Raw genomic sequence first — 17,718 nt, 5'->3', positions numbered from 1 at the left:
AAAACCCCTTGATCTTCTCAGTTAGTAAATAACGAAGGCCTGTTTTTAACATGGGCTCATTTCTGTGAGGGCCCCTGTATATGAATCTCAACTTACTCTAATAAACGCTTTTATAAAAGCGTCCCTTTCCTTTCAAAGAAGCAGAAGATGGTCGTTTGGTGGAGCGTCGCGTTGGCAGAGGAAAGGCCCAAATCCATTTTTACAATAAACAACAACAGATGTGACTCAGGAGAAAAGATAACGCTGAGAAGCTGCGAACAGCACACGCTGAATATTTCACATCGGCCTTCGCTGAGGAAAATTTCCAGCAAGACACTTGTTTCAGTCTGAATATTGATCCCAGTTTTGGCTGCCTCAGTGACAATGTTCGCTCAGGTTGCAGCGGCGGCATCCAAAGACATCTGGTTTCGTTACTCTTGGACACAGTCGAGGCTCAGCCATTAAACACATCTTACTAGGATGTGACTGGAAAAGAAATTAGACGGAAGACATTGTAGAAGGGCAAAAGAACGCAGTGTTTGGAAAGGTTCGGGGAGGATTTCTCTACCTGTGTTAAACATATTGAGTGTGAGGTGGAACAAAATTCCCGTTGTCCTGACTACATGCAGGGTTGTAGCTAACTATAAACATGATAGCACTTTTTCAAATTTCTCTTTGCTATGCAAAGAGTTTTGAATCTGCAACCAGCAACCTCATTAGCTTGGTGACTAGATCCGGCACTTTATTCCAACAATGCATTTCTATCTAATAAGCTGCGTTACCTCTACTTTGGACCCCAAAAGTTTCCACCATTGAGTTTTCCAAAGTTGAACTGATCTCAAAAGTCCCGAGTGCTTAGAATTTGTTGTCCAAGTAGCTAACGATGAACATTTGTTTTCCAGAGACTTGAGCTGTTATATATACTCTACATAAGAAAATTTAGTTTCCACAAAATGGTTGCTCTTGAACCCGTACCACATGTCTACATTTATCCATTCAGACCCCGTTTGACTCCGTCCAGATCAGACAGAGGAGGGAGCACAGCCAGTCTTCTACCACCGTCCTCCCTGCCTTTGTCTATCTCCGTCTGTCTCTATGACCTTCCACTGTCTCCGTCTTCTCTCTTTTCTTCCTCCTCTCTCCGACTCTTGACTCATCCAGGCGAAAGACCAAGAATAATAGGAGACAGGGGGAAAAAAAAAGTCCACGGCAGCTGGGTGCGTGGGGCCAAGAACCAAGCCCAGTGGCCTTTTTGTTTTTTTTTTTCCTCAGCTCCATAACCCTCTAATTTTGCATTTATTTTAGGATGAAGGTTTATTGAGCTCAAGTCTCGGGGCAAAGCCAAAAGCTTGGGACTCACTGCGACACTCACTCGCTGCCCTCTCCACTCGTCTACGACCTACTCATTAGAGGATAATGGTTTTAGCTAAAGTTTAATCTATCACACCTACGATCACATTATATACTAGGAGAGTAATAAAAATCCTAACAGCTAGGCCCCGTCAGAAACCGTGGGCTCCACATGAGCGTCTGCCTCGTCTTTATTTGTCATTTTAACAGTTGCAGTTAAATGCAAAATTGCAGTGCGTTATACTTCTGTTAAAATTCCAGTCGCTACATGGCACAAAAAGAAGGAAGCTGTATGCAGATCTGCAACCGAACATCACCTGGTTTCAGAACTATCCAGGTGTTTGGGACAACGTAACAGCATACGCAGGTGCACAGCAACGGAGCAAAAAATTATAGCTGTGACTTTTAATGACAGTGCACGGCTACAGTGGGGACGGCCCAAGCCCTTACTGTCAGCGAAGGTGAATAATGGGAAGTCAGCGTTCTGTGACGGACAGAACGTCCACGTCAGTGACTGATTTGACGGCTTCCTAATTAATAATTAATACAAATTATTACTAAAGCTATTTGCCCACTACTTTTCTGCAACTTCTCAACAATGGTGATATGAAATGGATATTTGGTGCATCCTTTGCAGTTCACATGCAGGTGAACTGACAATGAAGTCTAATTTTTAATTTGCTAAAAACATGGCATTTGAACCAAAATCTTGAACCCTACTACAGTTCCTACGAGTCTCAGTTGTTTGTGTTTCGTGCTAGTTAATAAATATTAGCATGCTAACATTCTAAAGTGAAGTTTTGAAGATATTAATAAGAGAAGAAAGTTTACACCCACTGACTGTGTAAACTATGGACAAACCCACTGAGACGTCGCCCGTTGGATTCTGTACCTCGAAAATGAAGCCCAAAGTGGGCGGAGCCCGTGGTCGCCACTTTACTCTGTCCAAATATGGACACAGGTGGTCGTGTAGGACATTGAGTCCCGTCCAACTAACACTCCGCTACCTGTTAGGGGGTCTACGGGGATTTGTTCCCTTTTGGAGCCTCAAGCGACCACTTGATGAACTGCAATTTTTTGGACTTCTGCGTGAGCTTCATCGCTCAAACCCAGAGGCTGCTGCTTGTAACTGCAAATTACTTTATCGATATGTCAGTATTGTCATTTTGAGTAGCCTGCTGATGTTTTTTCGTTTAAATCACTGCTGTCCGGCCTCCTTTGACTGCAACCTCATGGCTGCAGTCGCTGTACATTTTGTCGTAGCGTTCGCTTGAGTTTAAAGATGAACAGATGATGCTTTAGCTGTCAAAGGTGAAGGCCACTCTGACCTCACAAAACCCTTTGTGTGGGCTACAACTCAACTCGAGAAAGCGAAACCTCAGGAATGCTTTTCTAACACAATATAGAGAAGACAGTTTACACCAAGACATTACACTGGTGTATCTACTTTTACCATTTCTATAGACCGGATATGACTTACGTATTAAATCTAGCAAGACATGAAGTCCACAAACAGGGCTTACTTCCAATGCTTTGCACACTGCATATTTATACAATTCAAAATACCTGCATTGATCATTAGCACAATTTGCAAAGCACAATTCAAACACCTTTCCTTTCCCGGCAACTGCAGGTCTCCATATATCCTGTCAAGCCGACATCTGAAAGCTGTTAGTCCTACATTTTCAGGGTGACACAGGAGGCAAGCATAAATCTAAACTCCTCCTCCAGGAGCGGCAGCATTTTCTAAACATGTGGCTGGCACCGGGACACCTCGCCATGGATGAAATTTCTCCTCCTGACCTCTCCATTGTAGATCTGGCGGTCTGTTTTTAAAGAATCTTATTTCAAGTTAGTTTATAATTTAGGCAAGGCATTTGTACTGAACGTCTACTTTCCCTTAAATTTTTTCACTTTTTTTTGTAAAACACTGACATGCAACAGTCACAAGGATGACTCCTACCACTGCAAGCAGAAAAGAGGGGGCTGTGAATACTAAAAGAAAGCTAAACTTATCTTAAATATGTGTGTTCTAAACATTGTAAATTTCCCCACTGTGGGATAAACAAAGGGTTATCTTATCTAATCGTAATATAACCAAATTAGGACTGAAAATATGAATAAAAACTCATACCTGAGCAAATTATACAACTCTAAAGCCACATATATATATATTTTTTATGTACAGAATAAACACATATCTGACAGGCCAGCAGCGACATTGTTTATTTTCTTAAAGATCTCGTTTGCATAGTGAGAACAATCACAAAGGGAAGGAGAGAAAGCGTTTAACGTGGCAACTTTACACACATCCTCTCCACGAAAAGAGGAGGTGAAAATAAGGGAGGAAGAAGAGTAAAGAGGGAGACGGAGGCGGCTGTGGCCGTTTAAATGGCTCAAGTCGTACTAACTGCCTCTGCTAAACAGAGGGTTAAGAGAAGTAATTTTTACCCGTGCTGGATGTTAGGGGAGGGAGAGCAGACCACACTGCATTCTTCTGCATTGAGGTCACTTTTTTCTTCTCAACCATTCTGAAGTACTCAGCAAACGTCGGGCTGGACTTCAAGCTCAAGCTATCGGAGCACAAAGGGATCTACTGCGCGTGCTCAGAAGTGACATAGCTCACTAGTGCTTCCTCTTTACAAAACAGACAGCGAATCCCAAATGTTCAATAGTGGAATAATTAACAAAAAAAAAAGCTTAACTTAGCCATAAAACTACTTCAGAGACCGATGGTGGGTGCAGCTATAGGTTTTAGATTTGTCACTTTTACAATATTTAAATAAAATACAAAGAGAAGTGAAATACTGTTTCTCCTGGTCCCACTTTGCTGCATATATGGCACCAACGTGCAAAAACAAAATTCTAAAGACAAGATGTAAAAACTGTATACTGTTATTGATAGATACAACTGTACAGGCTAATGTTAGGTGCAATTGCTCTCATATTACATGGGCTGCTCTCATAATACACAATATAATGTGAATATTTATGATACTGCATAATAATACTGCATAATGATTGCAAAAATTAAACTGAAACCCAAAAACTTAATGATCCTAAATGCAAAGCCACAAGCTTTACCAAGGTATGTCCTCGTGCCCTGGTCAAATGTACCTTTTTGTGTTATTTCCAAGTGTACATTGCTTTAAAATTACAGTTTACACAAATAAATACACCCACCGAGTGTCGTTTACCTCATGCATCATTCCTGTGGTTTCTTGCAGGGGCGCTGGAAAGACTCCAACAATGCCAAGATAAGGAGGACGTTTTTACTGCACTGAGGTGATATCAAGCCTGAAAGGACAACATTGGGAGAATATTAAGAGAGACCTCTATAACAGAAGAAAAAAAAATAGTTTGCCATATATTTAAATCCCAATTCGTTCATATAATGGTAAGAGACTGCACAAGTTTTCCTCCACATGACTTAAATTACAGTTGATACGATCACTTGTGGCAAAAAGATGCATATCAGGACAAGTCAAAATGTCTGGTGTGAATTACAGATGTGGGCCACACCTGAATCTCCAATCACCCACTTCATCAGAAGTTTGATTTTAAAGCTCCTGCTGCAAGATGCTCCACTTTTCATTATTTTTTTTTAATTCCTACAGCCACTGAAAGACAATCGTTTAATGCAGTTTAAAGATAGTTGCTCTTTGATTTGCTATATAGGTGTAGCTATCATTTAAAACAGCTAATTTTATTTTGCTACAGCTCACTATTGCTCATCGACATTGCTGTAGTTCCCGTGCCTGTCTCATTGAAAGCCATATTATCTTTGGCATAAACAAAACTGGCTGAGTGTGTTTGGTTTTAGACTAGGTTAGCTCTAAGCAGGGCTCTCAAGTCACATTTCAATAACACGCTCACATGCCACACATGACATTTTGAGAAGCTTTAAACCTTGCCGCACATTATTAACATAGAAAGTCTATAAAAGAGATTAGTAATCTATGGATGGATGGGGCTAAGGCAGTCTGCTCAACGGCGATTTATCAGCCAATCAGAAAATAGTGATTTCACGTTGCCAGGTGAAATAGCAGCACCGTAACCACGCCGTCCACAAGTGTGCACTTAACTTTTTTGTAATGAAAGTCGTAAATACAATTATTTATTATGTCCTTTATTAGATTAGTATAGTAATACATTATCTTAAAACACGTCTTGCATTGCTAAAAATAAATAAATCAAATAAAATAAAAACTTGAGAGACTAACTGTTAGAAAAGCCTGCACTTTGAAGCAAATAAATACACAAATAACATAAATATATAAATACATTATTTCTCTATGACCTACATTAGATAAGAAAAATCTAAATTATAGTAATTAGGCCTTGTAAACAACTGGCTTACGGTACTTACATGTTGTATTGCTAACGTTAGCTAAAAAGTGTGTAGCTAACTAGAAAGCTAGGAGACGTACCTGTTGCCAAACTACCTGATTCTCCCTGGCAACGATATATAAGCTCGGCTCTACTTCACTGTTGCTGTCCAGACGGATGAAAGTAATCATCTCATCTGACTTCGAATGAGAAAGAGAAAATCACTGCATAATTTTGTGAAGGTTACAGTGTCTTCACGGCGCGTCATCAACGCGTCATAAATCCGGAAGTCGCCATATTGGAAGTACTCGGCAAGGTAAACAAAGCGCACGAACTGAAGTAGATGGTGGAAAATGGTGAATTATTGCCCTGTTTTTGGCTGTGCCAATCAGATAGACCGTGAAAAAAAATGGAATTTTATAGACTTGCTGTAGATTAATGAAAAAATTCATAATTACCCTATTGGTTGATTAAATTGCCAAGGGCAGCAACATTAATATAAATGATTCTGTATATAGATAAATACAGATACAATCATCAGTGAAAGCAAAGTTTACTGCACTCCATGATGAATATTTCTATGTTTCAGTTACATGTGAAGGAGCCAAATACCATTCCTTGCTATGGACACAGATGGATGGTTGAAGTAAGCTTCTTTCTTTATTCTTTTTTCTGCAATAATACAGAACTATCGAGACAACACTTGAGCCAGATAGACTAATGCCTTTAACTTCTGCTCTTCTGTGTCAGTGGAAAACCTACAAGATCAGCCTGCGATAACAGGACAGGCTGTGTTTTAATGGCTCACAGTTGAAACTAACCTTTATTAATTAAAGAAGTTACAGTAAGGAGTGTTGGTAAGGAAATTATCAAGTATTCATCCAGTAGTTTCAGAAATATGAATATTTACAGCTCAGTTCAGAAACATTATATGTGTAATGTATATGTATAAAACACGTGCTCAGTTTAACAATAGAAACATGCCATTATCAATATATGCTAACATTTTTGTAAATATGATGCTCCAACGTGTCAGAAATCGTCCCAGAATATCATTGTCTTAGCAGTGTAAAAACTAGGACGTTGTTGAAATTTTGTTTCAGAGGCTGAGGGGAGAGTATGAGTCATCGACAGATGGGAATTTTTTCCTTGCATAGTTACAGGCTTCCCTATTTCCATTTCCAGTGTCTCATAGTTTGAGGTTACCTGCAGTGTATTCTAGCCCTTTTCTCTCTATCTGTTTTAGGAACAGCACAATGTGGATACTCTAACTCCCACTTTCCCTTTTAATCCATGCGAGATCTCAACATCTCCACCTACTCAAGTTTTCTAACACTCTGCTTCTCTTTGACTCTCTCCCCTCTGGCTTTTCCTGCTTATACTCAGCTCTACCGTCTGCTTTCCTCCCTGTTTTTCCTCACATGTGAACATCTCTGTAGGCCGCAGTATTTATGAGGGCTTGCAGAGGGGTGGCAGGCAGCTGAAGCAACGACATTTCCAGACGGGATCTCTGAGCTCATTTCCCCACAGTGATTCCATGCAAACTCGCTCCGTGACAGACACTGAATTTAAGCTCAAATCACAGTCCTTAGGCACTATTTATACGTTAAATGTTTACGACTGGATGTAAAGAGGTGAAAACAAAATGGTCAGAGTGTGTCTGTGAGTTATGCAGCGTGTAGTAAGTAGTGCAAGGGTGGCTACAAAAAGTTCAGAATACAACACGTTTTTCTACAGCAAATGAGAGCAAAACTAAGGGATAAACGGACAAGGAATGGGCAGCGTCATAAAAGCAGTGACTAACTTTCCCAGATGTTGGGATCACACCACCCTGAAGAGGCTGCAGGTCATCTGGAAAGACCTTTCAGAGAGGAATGAGGAGAGTTTTGCTCCATTGGTGAAATCTGCAGTATCAGAATGAAAAAACAAACAAACACGATTAAGACACAGATTAAATCTCGTGTCACTTTTTCCTTCTTTTTGTTTGCCTCTCCTCCACAACAGAATATTCCGCCCCAACATCGTTGTGCTAAGCCCCCTCTCTCGCTGCTCTGCAACAAGCTCTCCCTGAGTTTGAGTTATTGTGGCAGGAAATATGACACCCACATGCTCAGCGCAGCTCTTTGTTTTTTTTTTTTTTTTGTCTTGTGGCCTCTGACATTGCACCAACGTGTAGATAATCAAAGTAAGCGTCATCAGCTGAGGGGACACTTAGAGGTTTTATGAATTACTACAAATAAATAAAATAAGCGTAATATCTAAAGGCTGCCGTGGAGCTTATGCACATCACCTGTGCGACGTCTCGGCCACCTTTTGCACTGTTTGGTTGAACGGTAAATACCTTTTTAGATTTTAAAAGGATCAAAGTTTTGTTTGAAAGCACCTTTCCAAAAGACATTTTAAAAGCAGCCGTTCAGATAAACCTTTCACTGTCCGACAGGCTCTTATTCCCTCTGCCTTTCCCTGTTTTTTAGCGGTGCCACGCTCGCCAGCAGACTCGCACATTATCTGAAGTCAGGGAAGGATTCAGTCATATTTTCCATCCACTCTCGGTGTCTGACTGGGTGTCTGCGCCGGTCGGAGGGGGGGGGGGAGTGGTAGGATGGGAGAAAAGAGAGGAGGCAGGGCGAGAAAGAGGGAGGGATGGAGAGCTAGAGTTAGGATGGGGGCTGGGGCGCTCCAGAAAGAAAGACACAGGAGCCAAAAAGAAAACCAGACCCAGAAAAGACCTTTGCTGAAATGTGTGGATAGGGAAACAACAGCAGTTGATAGCAATTGAGCACATCTCGCCTTAAATCCTTAAAATAGAAAGTCTATGAAAGTCTGTGATATAGTATGCCATAGACATAAATAGGAGAAAAACAATTAAAATTTAATTTGAAAACGGCCATTTAACATTGAGACATCGTTGAGTAAGCTAATGGTGGATATAGTTTGTAGGTTGTTATTCCCCAACATATTCTCTCACGTGTCAAAAGGGACGTCGTATGTCGGGACGGGTGGAGCTCCTGCATTGATAAAACAGCTGAGCTCTTGTTTGAAAAATGGTTTTAGGGATTTAAATAACTGGGCATCTATTTACCATTCCAGTTTTGACTGTGATGCTCCAGTTTTGGACAATTACAGTACATATGAATGGATATCCAACACAGTTTACCTACAACCAGACTCTCTTTATTGCATATGCCAGCTGTGTGGTGGTGGTTGTTTTGGAGGGTTCAGGTGTAACCGTTTGGCCTAGACAAAGGCAACGTCCCAGTCTGAAAGCGTCTACGACAAGACTTATAAGTTGGTGTTCGGTTTAGACTGAATCAATAACAACTACAACGTTGTTAGCTTAGATTTTCATGAAGACTACAGGGAAATAACTAACCTACATGTTTCTGTCTGCTTCCTCTTCTTGTACTCAGCTAAACTAACTGTCACCAGGGATCCTCTCTTTTAACTTTCTGTGAGAAAGCAATACAATATAAAAGAAAGAAATCTGGACTCATCTGACCTGTATGGCTTAACACATTGACAAACGCATACTATTCTTTTATAATGAGTGAACGCGTCAGCAAGGGCTACAAAGCGGACCTTACTAAATTAAGATTATTTTGTCAAACCCCCGTTTCCACAGTCACAAATTAACTGGCTCTTGTAGTGGTGAGAGTCAGCCAGCAAGCACGAAGCAGCCTGCAGACTAAAAAGACGAGAGTCGGCCTTTATGAGATGATTGCAGTTCACGTAGGGCTCTGCTTCAAGTCGCAGTCAGAAGTGGGCTCGTGCGTTCACCCTGTAATTGAGCATTTACCCATAATGCCATGTGGAAGTCCCACTTGGTATTTTCTTCGGCTTGATACTGCTGCTTTGAATGAACTTGCACGGTCTTGGCCAGAGATGGAAGTTTGCTTCTTTTCTTTTTTTTTTTCTTCATGGAGGCGACTACCGAAGTGACACTAGTCATTTGCCCGTCTGTACACGTACACTGCAGAGTCTAGCAGTCTGTCTTTATGATTATCTCAGCTGGATGCTTGAAGCTTATGTGAGAGTTTGTAAAATGAGATCTGGTAATGCTTTTGGGTTCGATTGTGCATCAAACCCAAATTTTCCCCACTCACTGTAGTCTAGTAAACTGTACACAGTTTGATTGTCCTCTTGCGGTGTTCCCCAAATGTTGAGTGAGAAATATTAAAGTATTAAGTACGTTTTATCATCACTAACTGGAGGTAACGGTCGTCATGCATTGCACAGGAAAGGGAAGATTAAATGGTTTCCAGTTGAAAAGAATGAGTAATATGTGAAATTGCTTATTGCTATCTGATATGCTAATCCTGAACTTAGGAAAGAGATGCAAGTAAGTATACAAAACAAACTGATCATGAGTAAAACATTTTGCATGGATGTCATGAGTTAAGCTTCCACAGTCACTGGAAGATTCCTTGGTGTGTTAGACATGATTTTAACCTGTTAGACCTGTTATATCCTTTATGAAAATGTTGAACAGTATGGTTTGGTAGAGCTCTTAATAACCATTTAGAATTTAAAGATATACCGCGCAGAGACCGATTTTATTTGTGATGCTGTACAATTTCCCACATTGTACCCTGTAATTTGTCTGAAGCTGCTGGGTCTACAATGGGGCTCCAATCTAAACAAAGCATGAAATGACTGTGCAAAAACCCATAATTGAAAATAATTAAGAAACTTCATAATGACCTGGGACGCAGGTTTACCAGCAAGTAATGGTGGCCTTAGTGCAAAGTGCCAGCCAGGCTGCAAGTCAAACAAGATATTATATCATATTATTTGAGGCTGAAAAAACAATAAATAACTCTTAAAAAAAGGCGGAGGAAATGCCACCAGGGATTTGCCCTCTCCAGGTGTTTCATCTTAAAGTTGAAGATTTTCCACAGTGGATAACATAACATGAATCAACTTTCAGAGGCTTTAGAAAAGTGTGTGTGTGTAGATGGGATCACGGGTGGGATGTTAATAGCTGCACCAAATAGTCAAAGGAAGAGTCTGACAGCATCGAAAAACGCAACTCGTGTTGCACTTGAACTCCGCTAGCATGCACGTTCTGTATTTGTCATTCTAGCTGGGAACGCAGGACACACTTCATACCACTGTGCAGAGCTAGCCTCTCCTGAATCATCAGGTGGTCGTCAGCTTGTCGCGTCACATCCCTAAACGTTTTTTTGTCTTTGAGAAAAAGTCTAAGATCTGATCTGACGAACTTGCTTCATGGAAAGTATTTATTCATTACGGTGGAAACTGTTTCAACTGATAAAATGATCTGATAAGATGTATTCCCCCCCACCGAACTTTACTGACAGCAGACAAAGGCAAGACCATGACTTTAGCAGCTCCAATGCATTGATTCGTCTTTTTAAACAACGCCCGATGTTTCCATCCCTCCTGAAAACTTGTTACATCGCTTGATGTTTGCCACATATGGGTCAAAAATGTCCAGAAAGAAACGATTCATTTGACCCATAGAAGAAAATTGATCAGATAAATTGTTTATATTCTTTTAGACATTTCTGTTTTGAGTAATAGCGTCCGTGTAAACGCAGCCATTGATGCTTCTGTCATCAGTAATCTAATGATGTCACTTAAACACATGTATTAGGTTTTACTTTAATAGGATTTTAGCCAAGAGTATTTTCAGTCAAGTAAAGGCTCTGAACATTTTTCCGCTGATGACACTTAGAGACGAGTGAGAGACAGAGAGAGGAGGTTTTGCTTTGTTGGGCTTAGAGGAGCAGAGGCTCAGAGACTTACAAGTAGAAACACGTGGACAAGGCAGGCAGATGCTACGTGTTGCTGGCTATAGCTCAGAGGCTTGCTGGGGTATGCGCAGTCCGGGGCTGTTTAGCTACACTGCAAGCTCTGCGGAGACTTAATTCTGCATGTAAGCCCACTTATGCATAGTTGCCGTCTCCAGAATATGAGGTTAATTAACTGCGGATTGCCTCAAGTGGAAGCGGCACGGCGGAGTCTGTGCAGAAGCAGCATGAGCTGACCCCTCCTGAGGGTCTGCACCACTTTTAACCAACCACACGATCCTCTCCTCTCAAGCTTCCGTTCGTAAATGCGTGTCCGGGAGAGGCCTGTTATTTTTTTTATTGTGGAAATCAGTTGCTCTATGCTCATTAACAAGAAGAGGGTCCATGAAAAAGTCGCAGCCGTGGCTGTGAAGACACCTTTTTCCCACAACCTGTTACATCTTGGGCTCCCGCATCTTCACATGCTGCCAGTGACAAACGTGGAATTTCCTCCCTTGAGCCGGCGAAGCCCGATGGCTCCAGCTCAGTTATTTTTGCACTCATATTATGACACATAGACTGCCTTACACGGTTGGATTGACTACCTACGTTGGAAATGAGGGGAGTTTGAATTGGATTAGATTGTCTTGGCCAGAGAACCCGAAAGGAGTTGAAGTTTCTTAACTGAAACGCGCCATCCGTCACTCTTATGTTGCCTGCAGCTACGGCGATCGAATATTTAAAGGCAGCTAAAATGCTATAAAATCACTCTGAGCGCTTCCACCCAAACCGCCAGTCTGAGCTCTGTATATTATAGATTGCAGCAACCTGAGTCCAAGGCAAACACCAGAAAATTGCCGGTTCTATTTAAACACCGTCCTGTGAGCTTCGGCTTCATTTCACTCATGGAAAGTCACTGCGAAAGTACCGCTTACAGTAAAATCTTGATTTCTGATCCCGTGGCTGTTTTATTTTGCTGAAGTAAAACGCATTTTTAAAAGTTTAACTCACAGAGACAACCCACAGGCACAGGTCTTATCGAATGGGTTTCCTCTTGAACAAGCAGGACTCTGACACAGGACTTCCTTATTTTCATTTTACTCAGAGCAGCCTCTGATAGACCTCCATTCCTCCTCTTTATTTTGTAAATGTCACTGCAAAGGGTGTATGTTGTCTTGAAGCTTCCTCACGGTGTCCACAAAACTCGCAGCGTATATGCAACCTCTTCTTTTGTTAGCCTCAGTAGGGCAGGGAAAAGGCCTGACTTGCACTTTTCTGAAGGCGTGAAGAAAATATGAAAGTGGGCGCTGAGTGGGAGATTGACAGCTGTCTATCTGTTTGGCAGGTGTTTGAGGAGACACCCCGCTTTCATTAGAAGACGAACAGATGCTAAGCATAACTGCCCAAATCACTAGCAGACACACGTTTTCTCTGAAACTGTTAATTTTCCGCCACAGCTGAAGCAATATCATAAAAGTGACGCAGTCCTTTGCAACCTGCCGCTGACGTCTCCAAACATACACGTTTCTGTGCACGAAAAGCTTAAAAAAATACATTTGAATGAGCCTTTTTTTATATATATTTATTTACAATCAAAACTTTTCAATCATAGGCAGTAATAATTCTGAATGAAGCCGGCACCTGTTGTCTTTTATTACCTAAAGTTTTGGTTTCTCTGTTTATGAATATTTCACAGGTTTTCTTTATGATCATTTTTACTGTCAAGACTAAAGACGCTGCAAGTTTCCCATGCGGGAAAATATCTTATAAATTATTAATAATTTAGGGTGATGGTACTGTACTAGTTGCCATAACAGTTCCATAAAGGCCAGCAAACTTAGTCAAAATATCCACTGCAGGAGTCAAAAAGGAAAAGGTTTAGTTAATTTTAAAATTAACTGGAAAACACGCTCAGAAATCTGATTAACTCCGCTCCACTCAGATACGTTTCTGTGCCAGTGATAAGTTTCTAATAAATGTCTCGTGCACTCCCTTCACCTCGTCCAGCTTGTGAGGACGGGTCAGCTTCCTTGGGTTCCTTAAAAAAAAAAAAGAAGAAGACAACAGCACCAGAGAGTAAGTGAAACGTCAGACTGGGCCACACTGGAGTTGTCGAAGCTGCAACGTGTCCACAGTTCAACCAGACTGCTTTGAGGAGCTGCCACATTTTCTTCTCTCTTTTTTTTCACTCCCTCCTTCTTGATCTCTGACAGGATGAGATGGCCGTGTCTTCTCTGGATTAGGTGGATTCAACGCAGATACTTGTACATGCCCCTTAAACACTGTTCGTGTTGCTATTGCAGCACGATTATGTTTTAATGAAAACTTGAAAGCACTGTTGCTGGTGGGAGTTGCAGAAGAAGGGGTTAGATAAGGCAACGAGGCGTAAATAGTTGGGACCGCTTCATTATAATATGCAAGTTCCATCAAGACAAAATATGTGGTGGGTGCAATGTATGTATACGTGGAATATGCTTCAGTGTTTTGCAGATGCTTGACAGTCAGATGTTGTAGTGGCCCAGTTGAAAACAAGGTGCTTCAAAGTACTTGAATGTATAAATGTTTTCATTGCACAAACATTTGAGGAAACCCAAGTTATCCGGGGAAAGTTCTACTCTTGTTTGCTCTGCGTGCGTAAATTACGCACACTTAACGCATCACTCTGAACCCTTTCCTCCGTCTATTTTTTTGAGAGAAATCACATATCCCGTCACGAAATAAAGCGATTTCAACAACATAACGTCCTGAACAACTGAAATCGAACTGCTCCCCTGATCGGCAACTGATCGGTTCTATTAATAAAATCCACATGGGTTTAAAGAACCTGAGCGCCGCAGTGCCTCGGGGTGGACGCCTGAAAGACAAAACGCCTCAACCTCGCGTCCTAATTAAGAAAATCCACGGAGAGCGACAAAACACGACTGAGCGGTGGCGAGCCGGCGCGCGAGTGACGACTCTCCCCATCATCCACGTTTGAGCTGAAACGTGAACTTGTTTGACATGTTTTAAGACGGCCCCCTCTCTCTGATGAAGGAGGGACTCTGCGACTAGTACATGTACAAGTTATCTGGAGCGCACGGGACCTCCCCAAAAGTTTTGGCATATAAAAGCCAAGCTAACTCATTTGTTTAGGCAGTAGGGAGTTTCTGCTAGGGTCTGGATTGGAGTTACACACAGACCGGACCCTGCCGTGTATGAGTGGTGTCTGAGGAGAAAAAGGATTCCCCTTGCCGCAAAGAATCTACATGTCTAATATTTAGACATGTTCAGCTTTGTGGATATTCGGTTAGCGCTCTTGCTCAGCGCAGCAGTGCTTTTGGCCAGAGGTCAAGGCGAGGATGATAGTAAGTATCACTTTCAAACATTGATTTCAGTGGGTTTTCTTTCTTCTTTGGGACGGTGGCACCCTCAGGATATGGAAAGCCTGCAAGGATGCTGAGCAGTTTGCTGGAAAGTGATTGTCCTCTGCGGGATACCTGACTCCAGTGGGCAGAGCTGGTGAAAGTTGTGGCACAGTGGAGATCTGGATGCGAATAGGAATCTATAGACTGGATTTCTTTTTCTTTTTTTTTTTTCTTTATCGTTTGCTCCTGTCACTGACGTGCAGATACATGCTCAGTTGTGCGTCCCCCTGGAGTGCAAACCTGAGAGGGGCAGCTGCGCTATCTCTGATGCGCACTGACAGGACATTGGGTCCAAAGGGACATAAAGCAGAGGCGTAAAATGCTTTTGAGATAGTCAAGTCACTCAGATGAAATCTTACTCTAGGTTTTAATGAGCTCACAAGTGTGTGCCTAAATCATGTCCAGTATAAGTTTTTTTTTTCTTTTTCTTTTTTGCGCTTTTGGCGCAGACTGAAGTGTGTAGGCAAAAAAGGAGAAAAATTAGACTTTTTCTGGATGACAGATTGAGATTTTTCCTTCAATTCGCATTAAATTGGAGTTTTTTAAAGTGAAAAAAATAACAACGGAAAAATTGCTGAAGTCTGACGTCGACAGTGAAGTAGTCTAGACTTCAATTAATCACCGAACAGTCCAGGGTGCGGAAGGCCTCTGTTTGCAGGCCAACAGCGCCGCTTTGTGGCGAACACCGGAACTGCGCGTCCATCTTCAAAACCTCGGTCCTCCCACTTCCCCAACCACACATCCAGCAGCCTGAAATGTAATTAGGCCTGGTTTTTATGTTCCACTCCATAGATTCTGGTCCGGAAAAATCTCTTGAACCGCAGTCTCGACACAGTCGTATGGTACCTTAGTTCAGCAGCCCAACTGTTGCAAAGCGATTGCAAGATAGACGTCATTCCAAGTTTTTTTCCTGTTCCATTATCGAGTCACCAAACACCAGATTATCCACGATGCAGAATGATTCCAGGAAACTTTGTGTAACTTTAAAGTCGGATCGAAGTCGCACTTCTTCCTTTATTATAGATGAATATCGTGCGGTTTTGCAAGCAGACGTTGCATCTGCCTTAAAACACGTCTGTGCAGAAGAGGCAAAGTACAAACGTTTTGCTTTTACCTGCATACAGGCCTGTTTTCAAGTATGTATAGGGCAACATTTATATGTAGGAGTCCTCACGCAGTTTCACCATTAATTAATCACTGTGATTCTTTCCTTTGTCTCAGGCACAAACGGCCGCTGCACGTTAGAGGGACAGTATTACAACGACAAGGATGTATGGAAACCAGAGCCCTGCCAGATTTGCGTCTGCGACAGCGGAACCGTCATGTGCGACGATGTGATCTGCGAGGACACGACCGACTGCGCTGATCCCATCATCCCCGACGGAGAGTGCTGCCCCATCTGCGTCGATGATGGTACACACCAATTCTGAGATTTGATTAGCTTTGCGGCGCAACCTAGTTTCCTCCCACTCCACCTCTGACCATCCGTGGCTCTCTGGCCACAAATGGACCCAAGGCCCCTCAGCCTGCCTACATGCTTGCCAGCCCGCTTGAGGATTTTCGTTCAGAAAAGAATCGCTTTGGATTACATTTTGCTGATTTCACTGTCAATATGCATTTCCTTTAACGACGGATTACACCTGCTCTTTGGCAAAGTCTGGCAATTAATGTAATTATTTCACAACACGCCTGCCTGTGCAGTGCCACTGCAGGGCGCAACAAGGCTTAAACATTATACAAACAACACTTCTGTCTATTTATCTCCTCTTTTTCTACTCATTTAGCAGTTTTTCCGAGCTCACGAACGAGCTTTGATTTGCAGTTTAAGGCTGAATTATTGGCTCAATGTGTCTCTCATAAATGTGCAATGTGAGGTGTTGACGTGTGTTTTTCTCTCCTTGCTCCTGTAGGACCCACGACTCCAACGGAGGTACCTATCCTTTTCATTTTCATTTTGATGTAGAAAATTGTTTGGCACTAAAGCTCGGAGTAGAAACATACACATAATAATTTCTCTTTGGATACATGCGCCAGTTTAGCCTGTTTATGACAGAGTTTATTGTACAGTTATATGAAACAAACCAGCGTAGCCTAACTCCATCTTTCTGTCTGTCCGTAGCCAACAAAGGGAGACGTTGGCCCCAAGGGAGACAATGTAGGTTCATCATTCACACTATTCGTAAACATGTTTCCACTCTATCTTGGTTTTTGTGCTAAAAAAAAAAAATATTGATGTGTACTGTTTTAGTGTTATTACAGTACAAGTAATGCTGATTGTTACATTGGCAGCACTATGTCCCTGATTGATTATTATATTATATTATATTATTCTGGTGACGTTTCATAGAGGGTAGCTTCACCAGCTACGACCTAGAAATCTAAAAATGGACACAGCACCATTTTGCTGAGTGATGTAAATGACGTAATCGTTGCGGTTGACCTTTGATCATTAGGTCACCGGGTCAAAAGGTCACTGAAAGTTCAAAGGTGACCTAAACATAAACAAATGATTGTTAATCTTTTTATTTTTAGCATTGTCTTACTTCTAATAGTTTTGTTTTTTACTCTGGTTTATTGTGTAATTGTCATGCTGTGGATTTTAGTTCCTCTTGAAGATGAACTGAAACGTTTAGTAATAATTACAGCTGACTCACTGTGTCCATGCGACTCCTCCTACAGGGTTTCTGGCCTCCTGGTACATCCGACCTGGCTTGGCCCCGGACCCCCTGGCCTGCCTGGCGGAGCTGCTTCGGTATCAGAGAGTCAAGTACGACCAGACACTCGGAAAGTCAGAGATTAGGTTTTATGCACATCATAAGTCTAAAGAAAGAATAAAAACGTTAGTCCAGGACATGTTGCTCCAGTTCTTCACTTGAAGAGTAAAATCAGAAGGTGCGACTTTA

At 41.9% G+C, this 17,718-nt stretch overlaps 1 protein-coding gene across 1 annotated transcript; it reads left to right on the top strand.

The window, feature by feature from the left end:
- The first annotated feature begins 14,522 nt into the window (after positions 1-14,522).
- Positions 14,523-17,691, top strand: LOC125022809 (collagen alpha-1(I) chain-like). The gene is made up of 5 exons (XM_047609750.1): positions 14,523-14,755; positions 16,037-16,228; positions 16,726-16,745; positions 16,935-17,025; positions 17,495-17,691. The coding sequence occupies exons 1-5, from the start codon at positions 14,674-14,676 to the stop codon at positions 17,689-17,691; spliced, it is 582 nt and encodes a 193-aa protein (XP_047465706.1). The 5' UTR covers positions 14,523-14,673.
- Positions 17,692-17,718: the final 27 nt, after the last annotated feature.

The sequence above is a fragment of the Mugil cephalus genome, chromosome 16, assembly GCF_022458985.1.
Source record: "Mugil cephalus isolate CIBA_MC_2020 chromosome 16, CIBA_Mcephalus_1.1, whole genome shotgun sequence".
Classification (NCBI taxonomy): Eukaryota; Metazoa; Chordata; class Actinopteri; order Mugiliformes; family Mugilidae; genus Mugil; species Mugil cephalus.
The sequence above is the reverse complement of the archived record's forward strand: the minus strand, read 5'-3'. Positions and strand labels throughout refer to the sequence as shown.

What these genes read in the sequence shown, in the direction of transcription:
- LOC125022809 (XM_047609750.1), top strand. Translation starts at nt 14,674, where the DNA reads ATGTTCAGCTTTGTGGATATTCGGTTAGCGCTCTTGCTCAGCGCAGCA. An exon ending in GACCCACGACTCCAACGGAG is followed by an intron (nt 16,746 to 16,934) that starts GTACCTATCCTT and finishes GTCTGTCCGTAG; the next exon opens with CCAACAAAGGGAGACGTTGG. An exon ending in TCCACTCTATCTTGGTTTTT is followed by an intron (nt 17,026 to 17,494) that starts GTGCTAAAAAAA and finishes CTCCTCCTACAG; the next exon opens with GGTTTCTGGCCTCCTGGTAC.